General features: G+C 39.6%; 1 protein-coding gene across 1 annotated transcript in view; it reads left to right on the top strand.

Moving 5' to 3' along the window:
- Positions 1–503: 503 nt before the first annotated feature.
- ITIH3 (inter-alpha-trypsin inhibitor heavy chain 3) overlaps positions 504–17,808 on the top strand; it is a 19,886-nt gene continuing 2,581 nt past the window's right edge. Inside the window, exons 1-19 of the mRNA XM_027891632.1 lie at positions 504–618; positions 3,859–3,882; positions 5,044–5,210; positions 5,955–6,059; positions 6,476–6,638; positions 7,249–7,359; positions 7,995–8,120; positions 8,683–8,799; positions 9,293–9,461; positions 9,777–9,902; positions 10,150–10,331; positions 11,090–11,275; positions 12,119–12,258; positions 12,607–12,761; positions 14,387–14,392; positions 15,144–15,170; positions 16,049–16,099; positions 16,495–16,608; positions 17,193–17,397. Of these exons, the coding sequence (XP_027747433.1) occupies positions 529–618; positions 3,859–3,882; positions 5,044–5,210; positions 5,955–6,059; positions 6,476–6,638; positions 7,249–7,359; positions 7,995–8,120; positions 8,683–8,799; positions 9,293–9,461; positions 9,777–9,902; positions 10,150–10,331; positions 11,090–11,275; positions 12,119–12,258; positions 12,607–12,761; positions 14,387–14,392; positions 15,144–15,170; positions 16,049–16,099; positions 16,495–16,608; positions 17,193–17,397 (2,264 nt within the window). The 5' untranslated portion in view covers positions 504–528. The remainder of the gene's footprint in view (positions 619–3,858; positions 3,883–5,043; positions 5,211–5,954; positions 6,060–6,475; positions 6,639–7,248; positions 7,360–7,994; positions 8,121–8,682; positions 8,800–9,292; positions 9,462–9,776; positions 9,903–10,149; positions 10,332–11,089; positions 11,276–12,118; positions 12,259–12,606; positions 12,762–14,386; positions 14,393–15,143; positions 15,171–16,048; positions 16,100–16,494; positions 16,609–17,192; positions 17,398–17,808) is intronic.

Here is a 17,808-nt window from a genome sequence, read left to right on the forward strand (position 1 = left end):
AAGATGCAAGACCTGGGAGCTTGGACCTGTTTCAGCCACAAAGGTGAATAGGAAGCAATATAACGGGAAGTTTCTGTACTAGCCAGGACACGTCAAATAACGATACCTAAATTGGGTACCTAGGTGATAACACAGGATTACAGGAGTAGTTTTGAAGAGGAGGTTAAAAGGGTGTCACAGACTGGAAGCTCTGTCATGGCTGCAGTAATTTGGGCCAGGGAGAGCCTTTAAGGAAGTATCAGAAAGATGACAGTTTTCCTTTGGCAAAGAAGTGAGTCTGCAGAAGAGATTAATCTCAGTTGCCCCTACAGTAATTAAGTAGAAGAGACATTGCTGAAATAGTCTGTGACAGATTTTCTAACAGTATTCTGTAGACTATGCAAATTAAGAATTCTGTGTTTGATTTTTCCTAAATGCCTAATGTTTAATCCCACTTTTTTCATTGAGTTATTTATTAACACTTGGTAAACAAAGCATTATATATATGTATGCACATCGTTCCAATTTGAACATTACTTTTTTTCCAAAATGGAAAACAATCTATTGCTTTGTATTTTATTATTGATTCCCACCTTTGCATCATCAGACGTTTTGGTAACGCATATCAGAGACATCAAGGTAAGTAAACAACCGTGTATGGAGCTCCCACTCTTCAGAGATTAATCTCTTGCAATTTATCAGCATTTATCAGAGAGTTCCTACGGTGCTGGCAGCAGGAGCTCTGTGTGGACACAAAATCAAAGTTGGGACCCGGACTGGTTGACCTCTAATCAGCCTCAATGTTCAATAAGCTCTGAAATTCTTCTCTCTCTCTTTTTAAAAACATCCCTTTCTTCTGTTTTCTCTGTCAGCACCACATAATGGTAAAATGTTTTAGTGGTTTTCTATTTAAATGTGTAAAGCAATCAGCGCTTCCAGTGGGGAACTGACTTTAGTACATTTTGCAATGCAAAATATCAGTGAAAAGTTGCCTCCAAGATGCAGAAAACAGAGATGGCATTATGGCATCAAGATAAATGTCCACTGTCCAAATGACATGGTAGGTTTTTTCTCAAAGGATTTGCATGTTAGCACAGCGTGAAATATATATCTTAAAAATATCTGTCCCTCAAGGGGGCCATTCTGATTTTGATTGATCTCTGAGTAAGGCAGTGCTGCCTGATGCTTTGCTTAATTTTCTTTTGTTAAGTTGCTGCCCACTACTCCTCACCTCAATAAATTATTTTCCTCTCTCTCAGTGTTTACATACTCTGAAAAGTTACAGAGGGCAAATCTCTTTAGGGAAGATTTTGAGTTACTGGGTAGAACAGGACAAAACAAATTACAGTGAAAATTGAACAAAAATCCGAGTCAAAGATCCCTGTGTGCACTGGCACACCTTGTTCCTATGCATGCAGGTTTGGTTTGTGTAGATGAGCTGCATTGTGGTCTCTTCTCCGTGGCAGCCAAGTAGCATCCCTTAGGATGATGAAATGTTCAATGTTGCCGTAGATTTGGAAATAATTTTCATGCCTTGTTTCTTCTGTGTAACACTTTGGGGTATATGCAAATACCTCGTTCCCAGAGGTCACTTCAAGTTCACTGTGCATTCTGTGCTGAGTCTTTTAGTCACGCTGTGGTTCAGTTTTCCAAGCTGTACACTCAGGGCTTCTTTCAGCAAGTACTGTAATGGGAGCCCTCTTTTCCCTCCCTGTTTTCTTGGGAGTTCAAATTTCTCTTTTCCTCTCCAATTTCTGTAGGTTTTTTGCACCTCTGTTTTCTGTTGTTGCCACACCAAAACAGTATTGAACAAAGGAAGAATTTGTTGCTGTTGCACAACAGAAAAAAACCCCCATAAATTCTAATAATTGGTGCACCTGGCAAATATATAGAAATAGTAAAGAAACATTTTACCAAGTAATGATTAGCCAAGGTAGAGGGTATTAAAATCTCATTTTTGTCTAGAATTGCATCACCTTTTTGAGTGACACACTATCGCTTTCTACCCACATGGGTAAAATGGCCTTGATGTTAGTGACATCTCAAGCTACATCCAAGTGAATCATTAAAAATTAAAAACAAACAAACAAACCAGAACAAAATCACAGGCTCACTCCCCTCTCCTGTGCAAATCAGGGTCAGATAGGGCAGGTAGCTGAGCTGAGCTGGGTATCTCCACTGAAGATCAGCCCAAGTGCAAAGTCAGTAATGCCTTTCACTGAGATTTTTCTGTAGTTTCTTTTTCAGTGAAAATTGCAGAGTATCCCTCTAAAGATTTACAGGATTGAAACAGAACTCCTTCAAAACTACTGTCAAACATATAATCCTCATAAAGAATCTGCACGACAGCAATCCTGTAAAACTTAAATGCAGGTAAAGGATCTTTTAATTTGGAGGCAGGAGTCAGAATTACAGAATTTGTGACCAAAGAACACATTTTTGTGTGTGTGTTTTTTGTATCCTTAAACTGCTTCGTAATTCCACTGTGAGGAAAGGTTTGTACCAAACAAACTAACATTTCAGTGACTTCCAGCTTTTCATTTCCCAAGGTTTGTGTTTTGTAAGGGTACAAATTGCACCTCAGTTTGTGTTTTGGAAGGGGAAATGACAAGCTGTAGTGACAGCGTAGATACAGAAAAGATAATTTCACATTTGGAAAGGACAGGTTTGAATTGGTGCACAGTCTACACAGGCATTAAAGAAATCCATGGAGGCTTGTGAAAGGGGAGCTGCACACACAGAAATGATCTGTAGGGCAATAACAGCTTGAAAGATGAACCTAGAGAAATGTGTCCAGATTTCTTGGCCAGACTCTTCGAGCAGTTGAGAAGCCTCCCCCCAAACTTTGCATTACCTAAGATTTAATAGTGTCTTGAAAGGAACTCCAAAATAGACAAAAAAATAACCCTCTGTGTCTCAGTTTCCAACCTGCAAAACCCCCAAGTGTGAAAGGGACCAAAAGCCTTAAATGTACCTGAGATGTGTATCTGACTTAGAACCTCATTAAATCCTTATCCCTCTGTTCGGTGGAGCAGCCAAATATTCCTGCACAAAATGTGACCCCCCAGGCTCTGGGAGCCAAGAGAGATAAGGGGTTTGCAGCAGAGCTGATGAGCAGAGTTACACAAGCTGTTACTGTAATGAGTCAGTCAGTTTGTTTAATGCCTGTCCTCTCTATCAGAAGAGAGGACGTGACATTTTTGTACAGCTTCTGATATTGGCACCTACTCTGAGAGCAAACATGGCAAAAGAAATGTTCTGCCTTTTTTGTTTGTTTGTTTTTTTTTTCCCTCCATGCAGCGTTTCATAGTGACCACCTCTCCTCTCTGTAATCCTGCTGAGTTACCAAACTGGGGTTTTATGCTTTGATACAACCCCTTCCTTTACTTCCAAAGGAGAATAAGTTTGAAAAGAAAATATATGCTACAGGACCCAGATCCAGGAATTGCCAGAAAAAGTTGTCACTCTCAGGAGAAGATATTCTGGTTTTACTTGATGTCACCACAGAGCCTCAAGGAGTCCTGTTAAGCAAATTTTAATGTATTTTTTAATCTCAATTTTTTAGTCTCAATGACACTTAATTAATGCACTGAGGATTCTTTTCCTCTCTCTCTCCCCTCATCTCTCAGGGGTCCATTAAAGTTTTCAGCTGGAAAGACACTTTTTGTGTCACCTGAGCAAAATACAAAGCAAGCAACGTGCTTTACTTGCTCTTCCCTCAAATTTACTTCAGGTTTACTAATGCAGACTTTTCTTGAGCCTTCCTTCTCCTGGACAACTTCTTTTGACTTGTGACAACTGCACAGGTGTTGAGTCATTTATTTCTAAATGCAGCTTCCCAACCTCACTGATGATTTTTCCCGTTTTTTCTCTTCACAGAAGCGAAATGCTGAGAATGACTTGGTGAGTAAGATTTGGTTTTGTCCAGGCTACCAAGACAGATTTATAGTGACAAGAAGATTCTTACTGTGTTCACAAAATGTTTCTGTGAGTGAGCAAGAGGATATTTCTGAGTGAGTATGGCAGGGAAATAGCCCAGAGCTGCCTGTTTTAGACAGAAGGATGAACTAGACAGTTCCTTTCCAAGCTCTGATGGAAACTCCTGGACAAGGAAAGAGAACAAACAAAGGATTTGTAACATCATTGAATTTAAATGAATAGCAAAGTTGTTTGAAATCACCTCTGTGTGTCTTTTAACAGACATCCACTCAATATTTGCTTTATTTTTCCTTTTGTTTTATATTGAAGTTATTGCTAAGGAAGCCAAGAGACCTCATGTCTGAGGCTGATTCCACTTGGCACCTGGATCCCCTTCAGCAATCTTTAAATGCTCGGATTGTTTGGGCACTTTCTTAATCAATCAGCCAGAGATCAGTCCCACCATAAAAATTCCACAGTTCTTTCCAGTGCTGGCTCTGCAAGAAGCAGACCTTGTTTAAGGAGCTGCCTAATGAATCACATCTGCTGTTACCTGTGCTTTCACATAGTCTCCAGCAACCTTATAGCTGAGCATTCAAAGAAAATCAGTATTGCCCTGCCCATTTCCTTGTTTAAAAAAGAATGAGCTCCAGTTGTGAGGAAGTTGAGAATAACATAAAATGGAGTTTGGAGCCATCTGGAATTGTTTTGGTCTATTTTTAAACAAGATAATTACTTACATCCCTGCTCTAGGAGTCATCCACTCCACTGATAATTACAGTCACTGATACAGGAAGGCAGCAGTAAATTGTTGTGCTCTTTGAGTAACCATAAAAAGTCACTATCTCAGTAGAGAAAAAAAACCCACATTTTTTATAATGGCAGTATCTTTGCTGTGGTGGTAGTAATTTGTTAGAGGGGCTGCAGTTATAACTTGTAGTTATAACTTGAATAGTGCCACGATGGCATTGTGATAATATCCAAGGAAACACAGCTGTGCTCCAGTTCTTGTGATTCCTGGTTTGCTTTGGAATGATCGATGTCCTGCCATGGTTTCCTTTCAAAAGTATGATGATGACTGATTAACACACATCAGTGTAACAGCTGGTGCTCTTTTTTTCCCTTGTTTCATTTCTCAATCCACAGGTTGTCAATGGGATAGAAATCTATAGCGTGAAGATTGATAGTAAAGTAACTTCCCGATTTGCCCGCAATGTCATCACCAGTCGAGCTGTCAATCGTGGAAATGTGTCCAAAGAAGTCTTCTTTGATGTGGAGCTGCCTAAGACAGCCTTCATTACCAACTTCAGCATGTGTGTAATCTTTACAGTATCATTAGAGAAGACTAAATATCTGTGCAAATTCAACTGGGAGAAACTGAACCCAAGTGTTCATTGTTACTTTGCCATCTGACAGATTTTTAAATGCCTCCTGGGTAATTTTCTGGTACTATTACCTTGACATGTAGGATATATGGAGAAGGGCAAACATTGGTACATCTATAGAAAAATTACTGATTTTCAATTATTTCTATTCATCATCATGAACCTTAGGGAATGGGGGACCTTCCCTGGAGATCCATCCACCTTTTCAGAAATACCACTTTGCTGTTATCAAACCAGGGAAGTTCCGTTACCTAATTTCCCCAATGGCATTATAGCTTAATTTATCTCTTAATTTTAAAATCATATTTGAATGAAAGACTTATATTTGAATAAATGCTCAGCTGTAGACAGTGACACTTGGACAGGTAATCTCATCCAGAGGGTTGGTTTGCCATTAGATGAGACAGGATGGTGAAGCTGCTGAAATGTAGGGATATGGCAGGGGTAAGTTGTGCTGCCATCAGTCCAGCTTTAGATTCTCTGATGATACTGAGCACAGAGCTCTTCATTCCACCTCAATCCACTGGGGAGATTGGCTTCAGTGAAAGGGCTCCAGTCTTGGCAACAGCAGGTCTCTGAAAGGGCTTGTTAGCAAACCACTCAATAAAGGGAGAATTCCTCTAGTAACTTTTCATGTATTGTTCAACTAAACTAGGACTTTTTCATCTGCAGGACAATTGATGGTGTCACTTATCCTGGAACTATAAAGGAAAAAGAAGCTGCAAAAAAGCAATATGAGAAGGCTGTTTCAAGAGGACAGACTGCTGGTCTTGTCAAGTAAGAATGATGTCTTGTGTGGCTTCCACACCACCATCCCATAGCAACTGTGAGATTGGAAATACTGTGTTCTGGCATGTTACTGATATTATGGGACCAAAGAACAATCAGTAATTTAGTTACTGTAGCACAGTATAAAAAGGAAACACAACTTCTGACTACCCAGGCAGTATCTGCAATTATGGAAAGGCTATTTCTGCAACTTCCACTGATCTGTTCCTGAGATTAGGCTTACTGGGAACTTGAATAAATTCTACAGTTTGAGTATGGTTTTAGCAATAGATCCTATGTAGAACAGAAGAAAAAAAAATCCCCTCTTTGTTTTACTTCTTTTTGAAAATCACATACCACCAACCCAAACAATAAATATTGTGAAAGAGCATAAAGATACTCATTTTCCTACCCACTTAATACAGAGCTTCAGGAAGAAAAACAGAAAAATTCACTGTCTCAGTCAACATTAAAGCAGCCAGTAAAGTCACTTTTGAACTCACATACGAGGAACTGCTGAAGCGACGCTTTGGAAAATACGAGATGTTCATCAAAGTGAAACCAAAGCAGCTTGTCAAAGATTTTGAGGTAAATGGCAAACTGATCAAATTTGACTGTAACTTAAGAGCTGATGACATTCTGTACATCTGTTAAAATTGGAATATCATGGTCATTCCCATTGGCTCACAGGTGAGCTAAAGGCCCATGATACTATTTCTAATAAGTCACATGGGGAATCCACACCAGCAAAGCTTTAGTGCAGCTTCTGTTTGTAAGCCTGACAAATGAGCTCATCCACTGACCATTCCAAAAGAAATCATGTATGAAATCCTGGAAAACTTATTACAATACCTTGGGGTAAAATGGAAGATTAATATATTTTGCATATGCCTTTATAGCATAAAGCATAACCTTTCTTACACCACCAAGAAACAACATCATCTTAAATCACATTGATGCATATATTGCATTCTAGAATATTACAGCTCTTGTGTGTTAAAACCGGTCTTTGATCTACACAAGTGTAGATTTGGACTGCATGAGTCCAAATTTATGAATTACAAAAGTAAATTTCTTTTGTTTTTATGAAAATGCCTCTCTCACATATGTAGTTTCCTGCTGATCCTCCTGTAAATGTAGGTTAACCAAATGTATTGTGGGTTAATCAATGACAATGACTTTTCAATTAATATTTCAGATGGCAGTAAATATTTTTGAGCCCCAGGGTATCACTGAGCTGGAAGCAGAAGGAACATTCATCACCAATGAGCTACAAAATACCATTAAAAAAACTTTCTCGGAGAAAAAGGTACATTGACTACTGAGTTCCATAATTAACTTATTATGGCTACAATTTTAAAATAATAATGTCAGTGCTAGCAGTGGAAGTGAGAGAAGAAGAAATAGAGAAAATGCAGTAAAATAGAGAAAATGCAGTAAAGGCTTGTCCGTGCAAATGAGCTCTGAATTCCAAGGTAGCAAGTGGAAGGCCATCTCCACACAGTTCAGAGGCCATGTAGCTGGTAGCAGGGTACTGTACCAAAACTAGCAGGCCTTGTCCCACCGCAGCATCTGGAAACCTGGATACCAGTAAGAGTAGCTCTCATACAAGAAGTGAGTCAGTAACAAGTAGTTTTCTCTTGTATGGAGGTGGTAGAATTCCTAAAAACACAGACTGCCCATCAGGCTTATCAAAGGTGTCATTCAGAGTGGAGGGTGACCCCAGGCAGATGGGGAAGCACACTGAGACAGTCCTAGGTAGCAGCAATCACCTGCCACTTACCCACCAGTGAGTATATAAATGCATATGAAACTAATAGCTAACCAGATAACCCAGGTTATTCTCTGTGAATATAAATATACTAGCTTTAAAAAATGCAAATGTGTTCTGTAGGAAATGTTCAGCTGTTAGGGTTCAGATCTAAGGAAGGCTTTCCTTTGCAGGGGCACATCTCTTTCAAGCCAACTCTTGATCAGCAGCGAACCTGTGCAAGTTGCTCACAGACTGCCTTGGACGGGGATTTTACTGTAAGATATGATGTGAAGAGAACAGCTCCAGATAATTTGCAGGTAAATTGAAATTCTCAACAGTTAAAGAGCTTGACTTGCATAGTAACAGTCAGGGAGCAGTGAGAGCCAGCTGTTTCCTAAAGGACAGGGAGCTGAGTGTGACAGCACAGCTGATGGCACAGGGGCTTCACCAGCCATGAGCTCACTCCTCATAGTACCTGAGCAAGGCAGCCCCAGAGATGGCACCCAAATTCCACTGAGAGTCCAGGTCATCAGGCAAGTTTGTGGTGCTGAGCCCAAGGTCGAGGCAGGAAGTCAGTGTTCAGGGTGGGATCCAAACCAGCAGAGTCCCTGGCTAGGGACAGGTATGGCTGTGGTAGAGCTGGACACAGATGTTCTGACAGTGGAGCTCAGGCAGGGACTAAAGGCCCAGATGTGCATTTAAATGACACTCCTGGCCCATGCACAAAGGTGAGACTGGCTGGGGCAATTAAAATCTTTTAGTACACTGAGAGGCCAGACACTAAACGAGAGTAATATCTCCTTTATCTGTTTTATCTTTACAATATACCAAAGTCTTGGCTGGTGCTGTTGTTTTTCTTTTTAACATTTTATTTTTCAGATTGTCAATGGCTACTTTGTACACTTCTTTGCACCAACAAATCTTCCCAAGTTGCCCAAGAATATTATTTTTGTAATGGATACTAGTGGCTCAATGCATGGAAGACCAATAAAACAGGTAAGTTATTACATTACTATAGAGTTTCAATTAAAGAGCTGGGAAAAAGTACTGGAAGGGACATGAGCTTTTCATAGTTAGGACTCCTCATTCTAAGCTAACAATCAGAATTTTCAGGTTTTGGTGTTGCATCAAAATATCCAGGCTTGCTTATGTATGAGCTTCTCCACCAACCTGTAGCTACCCATTTCCCATTTCCCATCACTTTCAATTTGCCACGCCAGCTTATCCCAGCGTAAGCAACGATCCATGACAGGAGACCTGATTTTCCTCTCAGCTACAAAGACGTACCAGGTGTTACTGCAGCTGACTGACTTCCCTGGAGTTACTCTGAAACCAGGACTGGCAAGAACACAGCAAGCTCAGGATTTTTGCACAACATACTATGTAGAAGTTAAAAATGCCCCAGTGCTGACAGATTAATAATGTCAAATCTGTAGGCACCTATTTTGTCAAATGTTGAATTGTATATTTAAATCTCTTTGTCTTATAGACAAAAGAAGCACTTCTAAAAATCTTAGATGATATTAAAGAAGAAGACTTCTTCAATTTCATATTGTTCCATACTGGTGTGTCCACCTGGAAAGAAACATTAATCAAGGCCACTCCTGAGAATCTGGATGAAGCAAGGAAGTTTGTTCGGAACATTTATGCTTCAGGCAGTAAGTACTTTACTGGACTTGCCAGTTGCTCACTGTGTAAGTTAATTTATCTATTCATTCTGTGAATACAGTGCTACAGCTTTTTGGGTTTTTAGATTACTGATGAGACACTCCTGAAGCTGAATTTTACTCAGAACATGACATCTATTTCTATGTTTCCAAAATGCAGGTAATTCTCTATCTAAACATCCCCGTGCTTATAAACCCAAATCTTTCATTTTCATGCTGTAATTAAATCTCTTCAGATCCCAGTGAAAAATGGGCCTTTATTTTGACAGTCTCTGCTGAATCCAAATTTCTATGTCTACCCTGCAGTGACAAATTTACATCGTGGTTTGATGAAGGGAATTGATATTCTGAATGCTGCTCATGAAGGAAACCTTGTGCCCAAGAGAAGCGCTTCTATAATCATCATGTTAACAGATGGCCTTCCAAACGTAGGTAAGTTTCTGTTGGATGCAATAATAAAGAGACTTAATTAACTAATAAAAAATGCTGGTTAAAACTGGCCTTCACCTTTGACTTCTTGATGTTTTTGTGATTTAAATGCTACTATACAGCATCATAATACTAAACCAAGTTTTTGATAATGCCTCCTAAGAAATCTGAACATGACGAGTCATGTTTAACTTTGTGATCATTTTGTCTATTTTTGAAGACCACTCAAACGTTTCCTGGTTTGATGCAGGTGTATCAGATATTGCGACCATTGAGACAGATGTAAAAAATGCTATTGGTGGAAGATACCCCTTATACAACCTGGGCTTTGGCTCTGGTGTTGACTACGGCTTCTTGGAGAGGATGGCGCTGGAGAATAAAGGATTGGCCCGGCGGATTTATCCTGACTCCGACGCAGCTTTACAGCTTCAAGTACAGTAATCACCACTGAAATTAGATGAGAAATGCATTAGTTCACATAACTATACAGTTGTTCTGGTTTTCAAGCAATCAGAATCCCAGTGTGTCATCTGATACTGGGATACTCCAGAATCTGCTGTAATCAGAATATTAGAACCATAGAATAGTTTGAGTTGGAAGGGACCTTTAGTTGCATTTGATTTTCTCCTTCCCTCATATAAGCAGGAAGTGGAAGGACAGCAAAAGTGAGATACTGGGGGCTATGGCTACCCTACTTCTGAGGCATCCTAGAGTTGGTTAAGACATGAAAACAGGTAGAGGCCATACAGGGTTCACCATTTTACTTCTCACATTCCAGCAGCAGCCATTCAAAAAATTCACCAAAGAATTAGATACTGGATTTCATTTCAAGCTCTGCCAAAATCAAATACAATATAAACTAGTCTCCATTGACTGTATTGTTACATCAGTGTCTTCTGTCAAATACCAGGGATTCCTCTTGATTCATCATCCGCAGCACGTTGTTCTCAGATATGTTTTTCTCTCTCTAAGCGAGACCGAGGAGTTGCATGTCCTTTCTCATTTCCCTTATTTGTAGATTTCTTTAGGCCTTGTGCTATGAGAGTTAACCAAATATTTCAATATTTCTTATAAAATACACTTGCAGTTTTCATTGCCAAAATGAAAATGCATGGTTACAATCCATCTGTGAATTAAAGAAAACAACAATGGTTACATGTTTTCCTTTTTTTTTCTTTTAAATCCTATAGGGGTTTTATGATGAGGTGTCAAATCCCATGCTGACAGATGTGAAGTTAAACTACCCAGAAAATGAAATATCAGACCTAACTCTGAACAGCTTTAAGCATTTCTATGAGGGCTCTGAGATTGTGGTGGCCGGACGTTTTGTTGACAGCAACCAAAACCACTTGACTGTCGATGTGAGAGGGGAAGGTGTAAGTATGGATTTCTTTGACTTCTGTAAGATACACAAAACCTCTGAATGTTCAAAGCTGGCAGTACTTAAATACTTCCAATATTTATTGCTATTTCTTTACCTCAGTGACAGGAGGGGTTGCTGCACATGTGAGAACCACACAATGACAAAGTCATTGCTTTCACAATCGCAAATTACAACTTTGTGCAGCGTGACTGGATTAGTTTTGCTAACTAATATATATAAATATACTCGTTTTTATACATATCCTCATATATTTATAAATATATAAATACTGTATGTATTTAGTCTCCAAATATCCTACCTGGTTCTTTTGGGAGCCAAATTTTCAGTGTTCACAGCCACTTCTCCTCAGGGCGTGAAGAAAACCAATGAATAAGCCAGCTGAATATTTGAAATATCTTCCCCTTACAATAGAACTCTACTTCTAATACCTCTCCACATCTGGATTCAGTAAAAATATTCAAGAAACAGAACACAAACATATTCTAGACCATTCTATTCTGTTAACTTACTTACAACACGTCTGCTTGAGTATTTTCCTCTCTGAAATCAATATCATAATCGAAGTTTATTAAATCCTGAATAGCCAAATTCTGATGAACAAAAATGCCATGTGAATTTGGAAACTGTGTCGTGTCCTGTAGTGTCCTCTGACCCTCACAGAAACAATGGGACAAAATTCCTGATACAACACTGGCAATCTCCTGGGTGAGTGCTGGGTAGATCCAGCCTGGTTTTCAGTTTGATGAGGTTTTCAGGTGGGAAGGTCTGGATTTCTGGGAGGTTCTGGCAGTCCCTGGCTGCTCTTGATACAGAGAAGCTTCATTCCTCCCAACAGGCTGAGGATGCCCTGTCATACACTGCACAACAAGATGCTGAGGAAACGGCTCAAGCTTTCCAAGAACAAGGATACATATTTGGAGAGTACATTGAAAGGCTCTGGGCTTATCTTACCATTGAACAGCTCCTGGAAAGACGGTAATTATATCTGGAATAACAGCTCAGCTTTGAACTTCTTCAGCCCCCTGACTCCTGCAGTTTCTAGGATGAAAATCAGTAAGGAAAATCCCCCAACCTATTCTCCTCCCGAGCCTCAGTATTCCTGTTTCAGGTTGCAAATGAAACAATTTTAAATTATTGCGAGTATAAAGCATGGTTTTGCCTTTTTCTTGGATAGCCAGTGGAATCACAAGTGCTTTTAGACTATAACAAATGTGCCTTATTGATAAATTAGCTGCAGAGAAATGACTTCACTTTAAAGTAAAATATTGAATTTGTTCAGTAATTCAGCAGTCACTGATGCTGGGAGTCTCTACCTGTGTTCAGTATTGCAGCTACAGGAGAGGAAAAGGCAAACCTTACAGCTGAAGCCCTCGCTCTCTCCCTAAAGTACAAGTTTGTAACACCCCTGACATCGATGGTGGTAACAAAACCAGAAGAAAATGACAGTGAAGATGTGATTGCTGATAAACCCACTGAAGGTAAAGACATGTTCACAATTTTACTGCATTTGAGAAGCCAAGTGTTCCTTTGATGTTCTGCCAAAGAAGGGCTTTCACGTAGGCACAGTTTTAAACATGTATCTGAAAAAGCTGCTTTCCAAGCCTGGCAGGTGTGTTTATGCAAAATTACTTTTCATTGTAAATCTCACTTCCATCAAACTATCCCTCACTACTAAATCATACAGGCAAAGTACTATACATTTAAAATAAGTGTATTTTTAAACTAAATACATAGACTATTACAGAAAAAAAAAAACAAACCAAGAAGCATTTCTAATCTAATAATCCAGCTATATTAAGATGAGTTCACATCACTTTCTCCTTTGTATTTCTACATACTTCAGCCTAGGGGTAGTAGTAACCTCTTTTCTGCATGAAAAAAATGCTTCGTAACACACTGTGTTTTCACACAGTTCAGCCTCTCTGTCCAACATCAGTGGACAAACACTCTGTGCCTCTGCAGCCAAGCCAGGCAGTGCTGTTTGCTCAGTGCCCCAAACTTCACCTCTAGGTATTGTTCCAGCCCCCCTCGTTCTACAGGGCTGACAGAGGCTTTTCAGTCTCCTCTGGCAGCACCCAGTATTTTTTCCCCCCTAAACTTTTACCTAGAGCCCCCAAAAGTTCTTGCAGGCTCTGCGTGGGCTCTCTGCTGCCTTCTAGATGAAAAACTTCCTAATCCTCTGAATTTGGCATGAAAACTTAAGGCATTTTAGCATAACAGAGATACTTACAGGGGATTAATGGGTTTTCCTTTCAGCTGGAATAATTCCTGAAGCCAATGAATTTTTAAGTGTCTTTCAACTGTGAATAATTCTTCAGGCATTCTGCTGATAAGTTTTTGCATTATTTTTCATAACCCTCATGATGGAATAGTAACACACCCCCCCTTCATGTTTAATTTAACATCCAAGTCACTATACAACCCAGTGATTTAAAGCTTGCATCTGGCCTTCATGAGATGGAAAAGCCCAAACATCTGACAAAAGTGACATCCACTCCCTGATCTTCAGCTCTTTGCTTTTCCTTTCCAGGTACTTGTAGTACCCGGCTCCTTTTTGAACCTCTTTCCCAGGAAATCCTTTCTGCACATAGAAAGTACAGAGCAGAAGCAGGAGAAAATACTCAAAGCGTTGCTTCTGTATAAGAAAAAAATAAACTAATTATGCACAGCCTGAAGTCTTGATTCACAAATCAGATTACTGAATCATCCAGTCAGTATTAATAGAATCATTCAAATGCCTCAAAAACTGCAAAAGAGTAAAACCAATCAGGAACATTTTGCAATATAAGCGTGGCATAACAATAAAACAATTCCAAATAAAGCCCTTCTCCCATGCATAATAAATTGCAGTTTTGCTGCCTCACATAAAAGCTTTTTACTTTCAGTGTGTTTCTGTTTGATCTACAAATATTAAGTTATATCATTGGAAAGAAATTAAATTGAAAAATACTGAAAATACCTGGTTGAGTTTTCAAACATTTAAATTTTTTTTTTCCTCTTAGAATATGTTTTAACAGGGTCAGAATTCCTCCTGTTTAATTATACAACTGAAACTAAATTTCTCTTTTTCTTCCTTTTACTCCTTACCTGCCCGTGGTGACAGCTGAAGGTAAGTACATTTCTTATTAAATTTATGTCATACTTTTAACTGTTAGAGATGGATTTCCCACATCAGTTATTTGATCTAGGATACAATATTTTCATGAAGTTCTTACCGAATAAATCAATATAGCGTTATAAATAGATTTAAAACTTCTCAGATGGATAAATTTGTCGTGTGGTTCCTCATGTCTCTGATGATTCCACCACCCCAGAATTCCTGCCCAGTACAAGCAGCTGCTCTGCAGGGCTGGCACTGGGGGCTCCCACGTCCCAGTGTGAGGCAATCCCAGACAAACATGTCTTTGTTCATGCTGTGATTGCCACTCCTTCAGAACAAAGCCCTGTTTTCAGGCACCCCCACACAGTCTCAGGTGTAAAAAGAGCAGAAGATGAGAAAAATATGGAAGCAGGTGGGCAAATCCTCCTGACTGCCCTGCTGGGGAAGAGCAGCTCAGAGCAAGGTGGCCCAGAGGAGGCAGAGAAGAGCAGGCTGTGCCAGTGCCATGCAGAGCCAACCCCACACCTGTGGAGAGGGAACATTGCTGCTGAAAAGGAGGGTGTGCTTTCAGCCCTTCCATGGCACTTGCTTTGTAGCACTATCAAATAAACTGGGTTGACTAAGTTTTTCCTTTGTAATAATTTAGAAATTTACACATAATTACAAGATTTTTTTTTGAGCTGGTTTTGGTGGAAAGTAGCGAGAACAATTGGGTTTTGTTCTTTATAGCCTCTAAATTAACATTTTGTTTCCTTCACAGCAATGACTTCCATGTCTTCTAGGCTGGGTAAGTTATTTGTTAAAGTTTCTGACTGGAGGAGGATCTGTGAACTGAAGTTACCAGAGAGCTGGAGACTGCCTTGTCTGGGGTTACAGCTGTACTTTAATAAACACTGCCAAGTTCTGCTCCCTGCTAAAAACACACTTAAAGGTTGAATAATACGAGGTGAAAAAGTTTCAGCTAAATAGTTTTTGAGGAGTAAATGCCAATTCATCCATCTACCATTTCTTCCTGAAAAGTGTTTCCCAAAAACAGAGGATGGACTTCAATTTGCATGTCCTTTGGAATGATATAAAGCAAGGGCCTATGATGTCCAACATCCTGGTTAAATTAATATCTTCAGTTCCTTGTGCAAAAACCAACTGTTTTAATTCAAGAGAGAGAAGCAACAACTGACCCAGCAAATCCTGGCTGGGAAATGCTGGAAATGAGAGAGTTAGATTTACCTTTGCTCTCTGGGGATCAGTCTCAGTCTCTCTCTCTCTGTCTTGTTTTCTCAAGTTTTCATTGAGAGGACTTCAATTCATTCTGAAAAACAAATGTCCAAATGTCAGAAGTTTTCAGTGGATGATGTTGCATTGCCTTGCTGATGGCTTGATCCCACAGTCTACGGTATTTGTGTCCTGCAGATACATTACCTGGGCTCTGGGGAGACCCTCAGAGCAATGTAAACAAGTCAGATCTGTCTCTATTGTGAAGCTTTTTTTGATTCCAAAGCAGCACAAACTGTCATTCCATGGACTATATGCTTTAAAAACCAGGCTGGAATCAGTGATTTACCAAGCATATGAACCTCCTGACATCTTACACGAACCATGCAGAGAGCATGGACATTTTCCATTTTGATATGAGTTTTCCTAACAAGTTTTTTTTTCCTTCTGCAGGTTCCCAAATACATGCAATACCTGTGTCACAACCCAGATGGTACACTAGTGGTGAGCAGTTTGAGTGATGTCTGTTTAAAAGGAGAACAGAAGAGGGTTTTTAAGTCTAAATTACACAATTCTTATGAGTCTTTTTGATAATTCCCTTCCACAAAAGCAGCCATTTTTCATTTTCAAAGGGCTAATATTTTAGTTTGCTTTAAACATCTCTCAGTGTCTTTTAAAGATCAAGAAACTGAAATTATTTGTGGTCATTTTCTCAGCCCTCCTTCCCATCAGTGGGCTTCGTGTTGTAACCACCTGTTCTGTATTCAGGTCCCTTCCTGCTCTCAGTAATATTTTCCTGCAGCTTGTGCAGGGCCCAGTTCCACTGGCACAGTGTTAAATGCTCATGTGGAGCTTTGGCCCTGTGTCACTGTCCAAACCCCAGTGATTTGCCTTTGCAGTTGATGGGGACCCCCATTTCATTATATCAGTGCCACAGAAAAGAGATGCCCTCTGCTTCAACATCAATGGAAACCCAGGCACTGTCTTAAGTTTAATCAATGATCCAGTTACAGGTGAGTTTTAATTTATTTTTTTTAATACAGTAAATCAGGATACCTCTAAGAAAATGTGCTGTGTGTAAAGGCTGTTTCTCTCTTTATAATGCATGAGCTTTTTTTCCCAGCACAGTTAGTAGGAGGTCCTGTACTTATGATAGGCTACCATTACCATGACTGTTTTCACTTCTTGGAGAAAAATTAACTTTTAAACTTTGTTTGAAAACCACTGTGAGGGTTGAGAGTAGTAATTTGTACCCAGTGAGTTGTGGTACAAGCAGTAAAATAATCCTTATGTTGCCAGTTCATGGAATATCTGGTAGAGAGAGACTGATGTCACACAGGCCATCCGTGCCCATCACAAACTCTTTGTGCTCTGGGAAATATTGAACTTTTCCCAAGAAAATAATTGTTGTCTTCATGGAAATTCACAGAACAGCCCCCAAGGCTTTATTTTACTTTAGCACAAATGTGCACAAGTAATTCTGATATATTTTTCAACTCATATTTAATTCTTTTGTTGCTAAATTTTCAAGACACTCCTTGACATCCATTAATCAGGTCCTGTCTATAAAACAATACTTGTTTCCTTTCTATATTAGGCATCACAGTCAATGGAGAACTCATTGGTGATAAGAGAGCAAACAGGGATGCAAAGGTCCAAAACTCATATTTTGGAAAACTTGGCATTGCAAATAAACCCCTGGACCTCAAACTGACAGTAACTCCCCAGAAGATCACAGTTCAGAATGGCAATGAAACAACAGCTTTCAGCTGGCTTGACTCAGTCACCTTGCAACAAGCAGGGTAAGGCTCCAAGAAAGGATAGCAGGCTCTTGGGTTACTTTCTACACTTCTTTAAACATTGATCAATAATACACTTCTAAGATTTGTTGTCTGAATCTACAGAAGAAATTGATTCAGGCCCTGCTGGTCTCTGCTCTCTGCTTTGTTGTGTAACTGCTGAATTATTCACAAATTCCTCTGCTTGGAATAACTAAGTGAAAATTTTTCCCTGATATTCTATTACCATGACTGAGGCAAAACTAGATTTGGTTTCGTGCTTGATGCAGCAGTGTCCTGCAAATACTGAAAGATTAACCTCAGACACTGTGGGTAATCATTCAAAGGAATAATAATGCACCATAAGCTCCAGTTTAAGAAATGGAAATTGTGGCATTAACACAACAGGTCCATTTTGCCCTGTCAGCAGGTCTA

This window comes from Empidonax traillii, unplaced genomic scaffold (assembly GCF_003031625.1).
Source record: "Empidonax traillii isolate 1590-97213 ecotype Southwest subspecies unplaced genomic scaffold, ASM303162v1 scaffold323:size719838, whole genome shotgun sequence".
Lineage (NCBI taxonomy): Eukaryota > Metazoa > Chordata > Aves > Passeriformes > Tyrannidae > Empidonax > Empidonax traillii.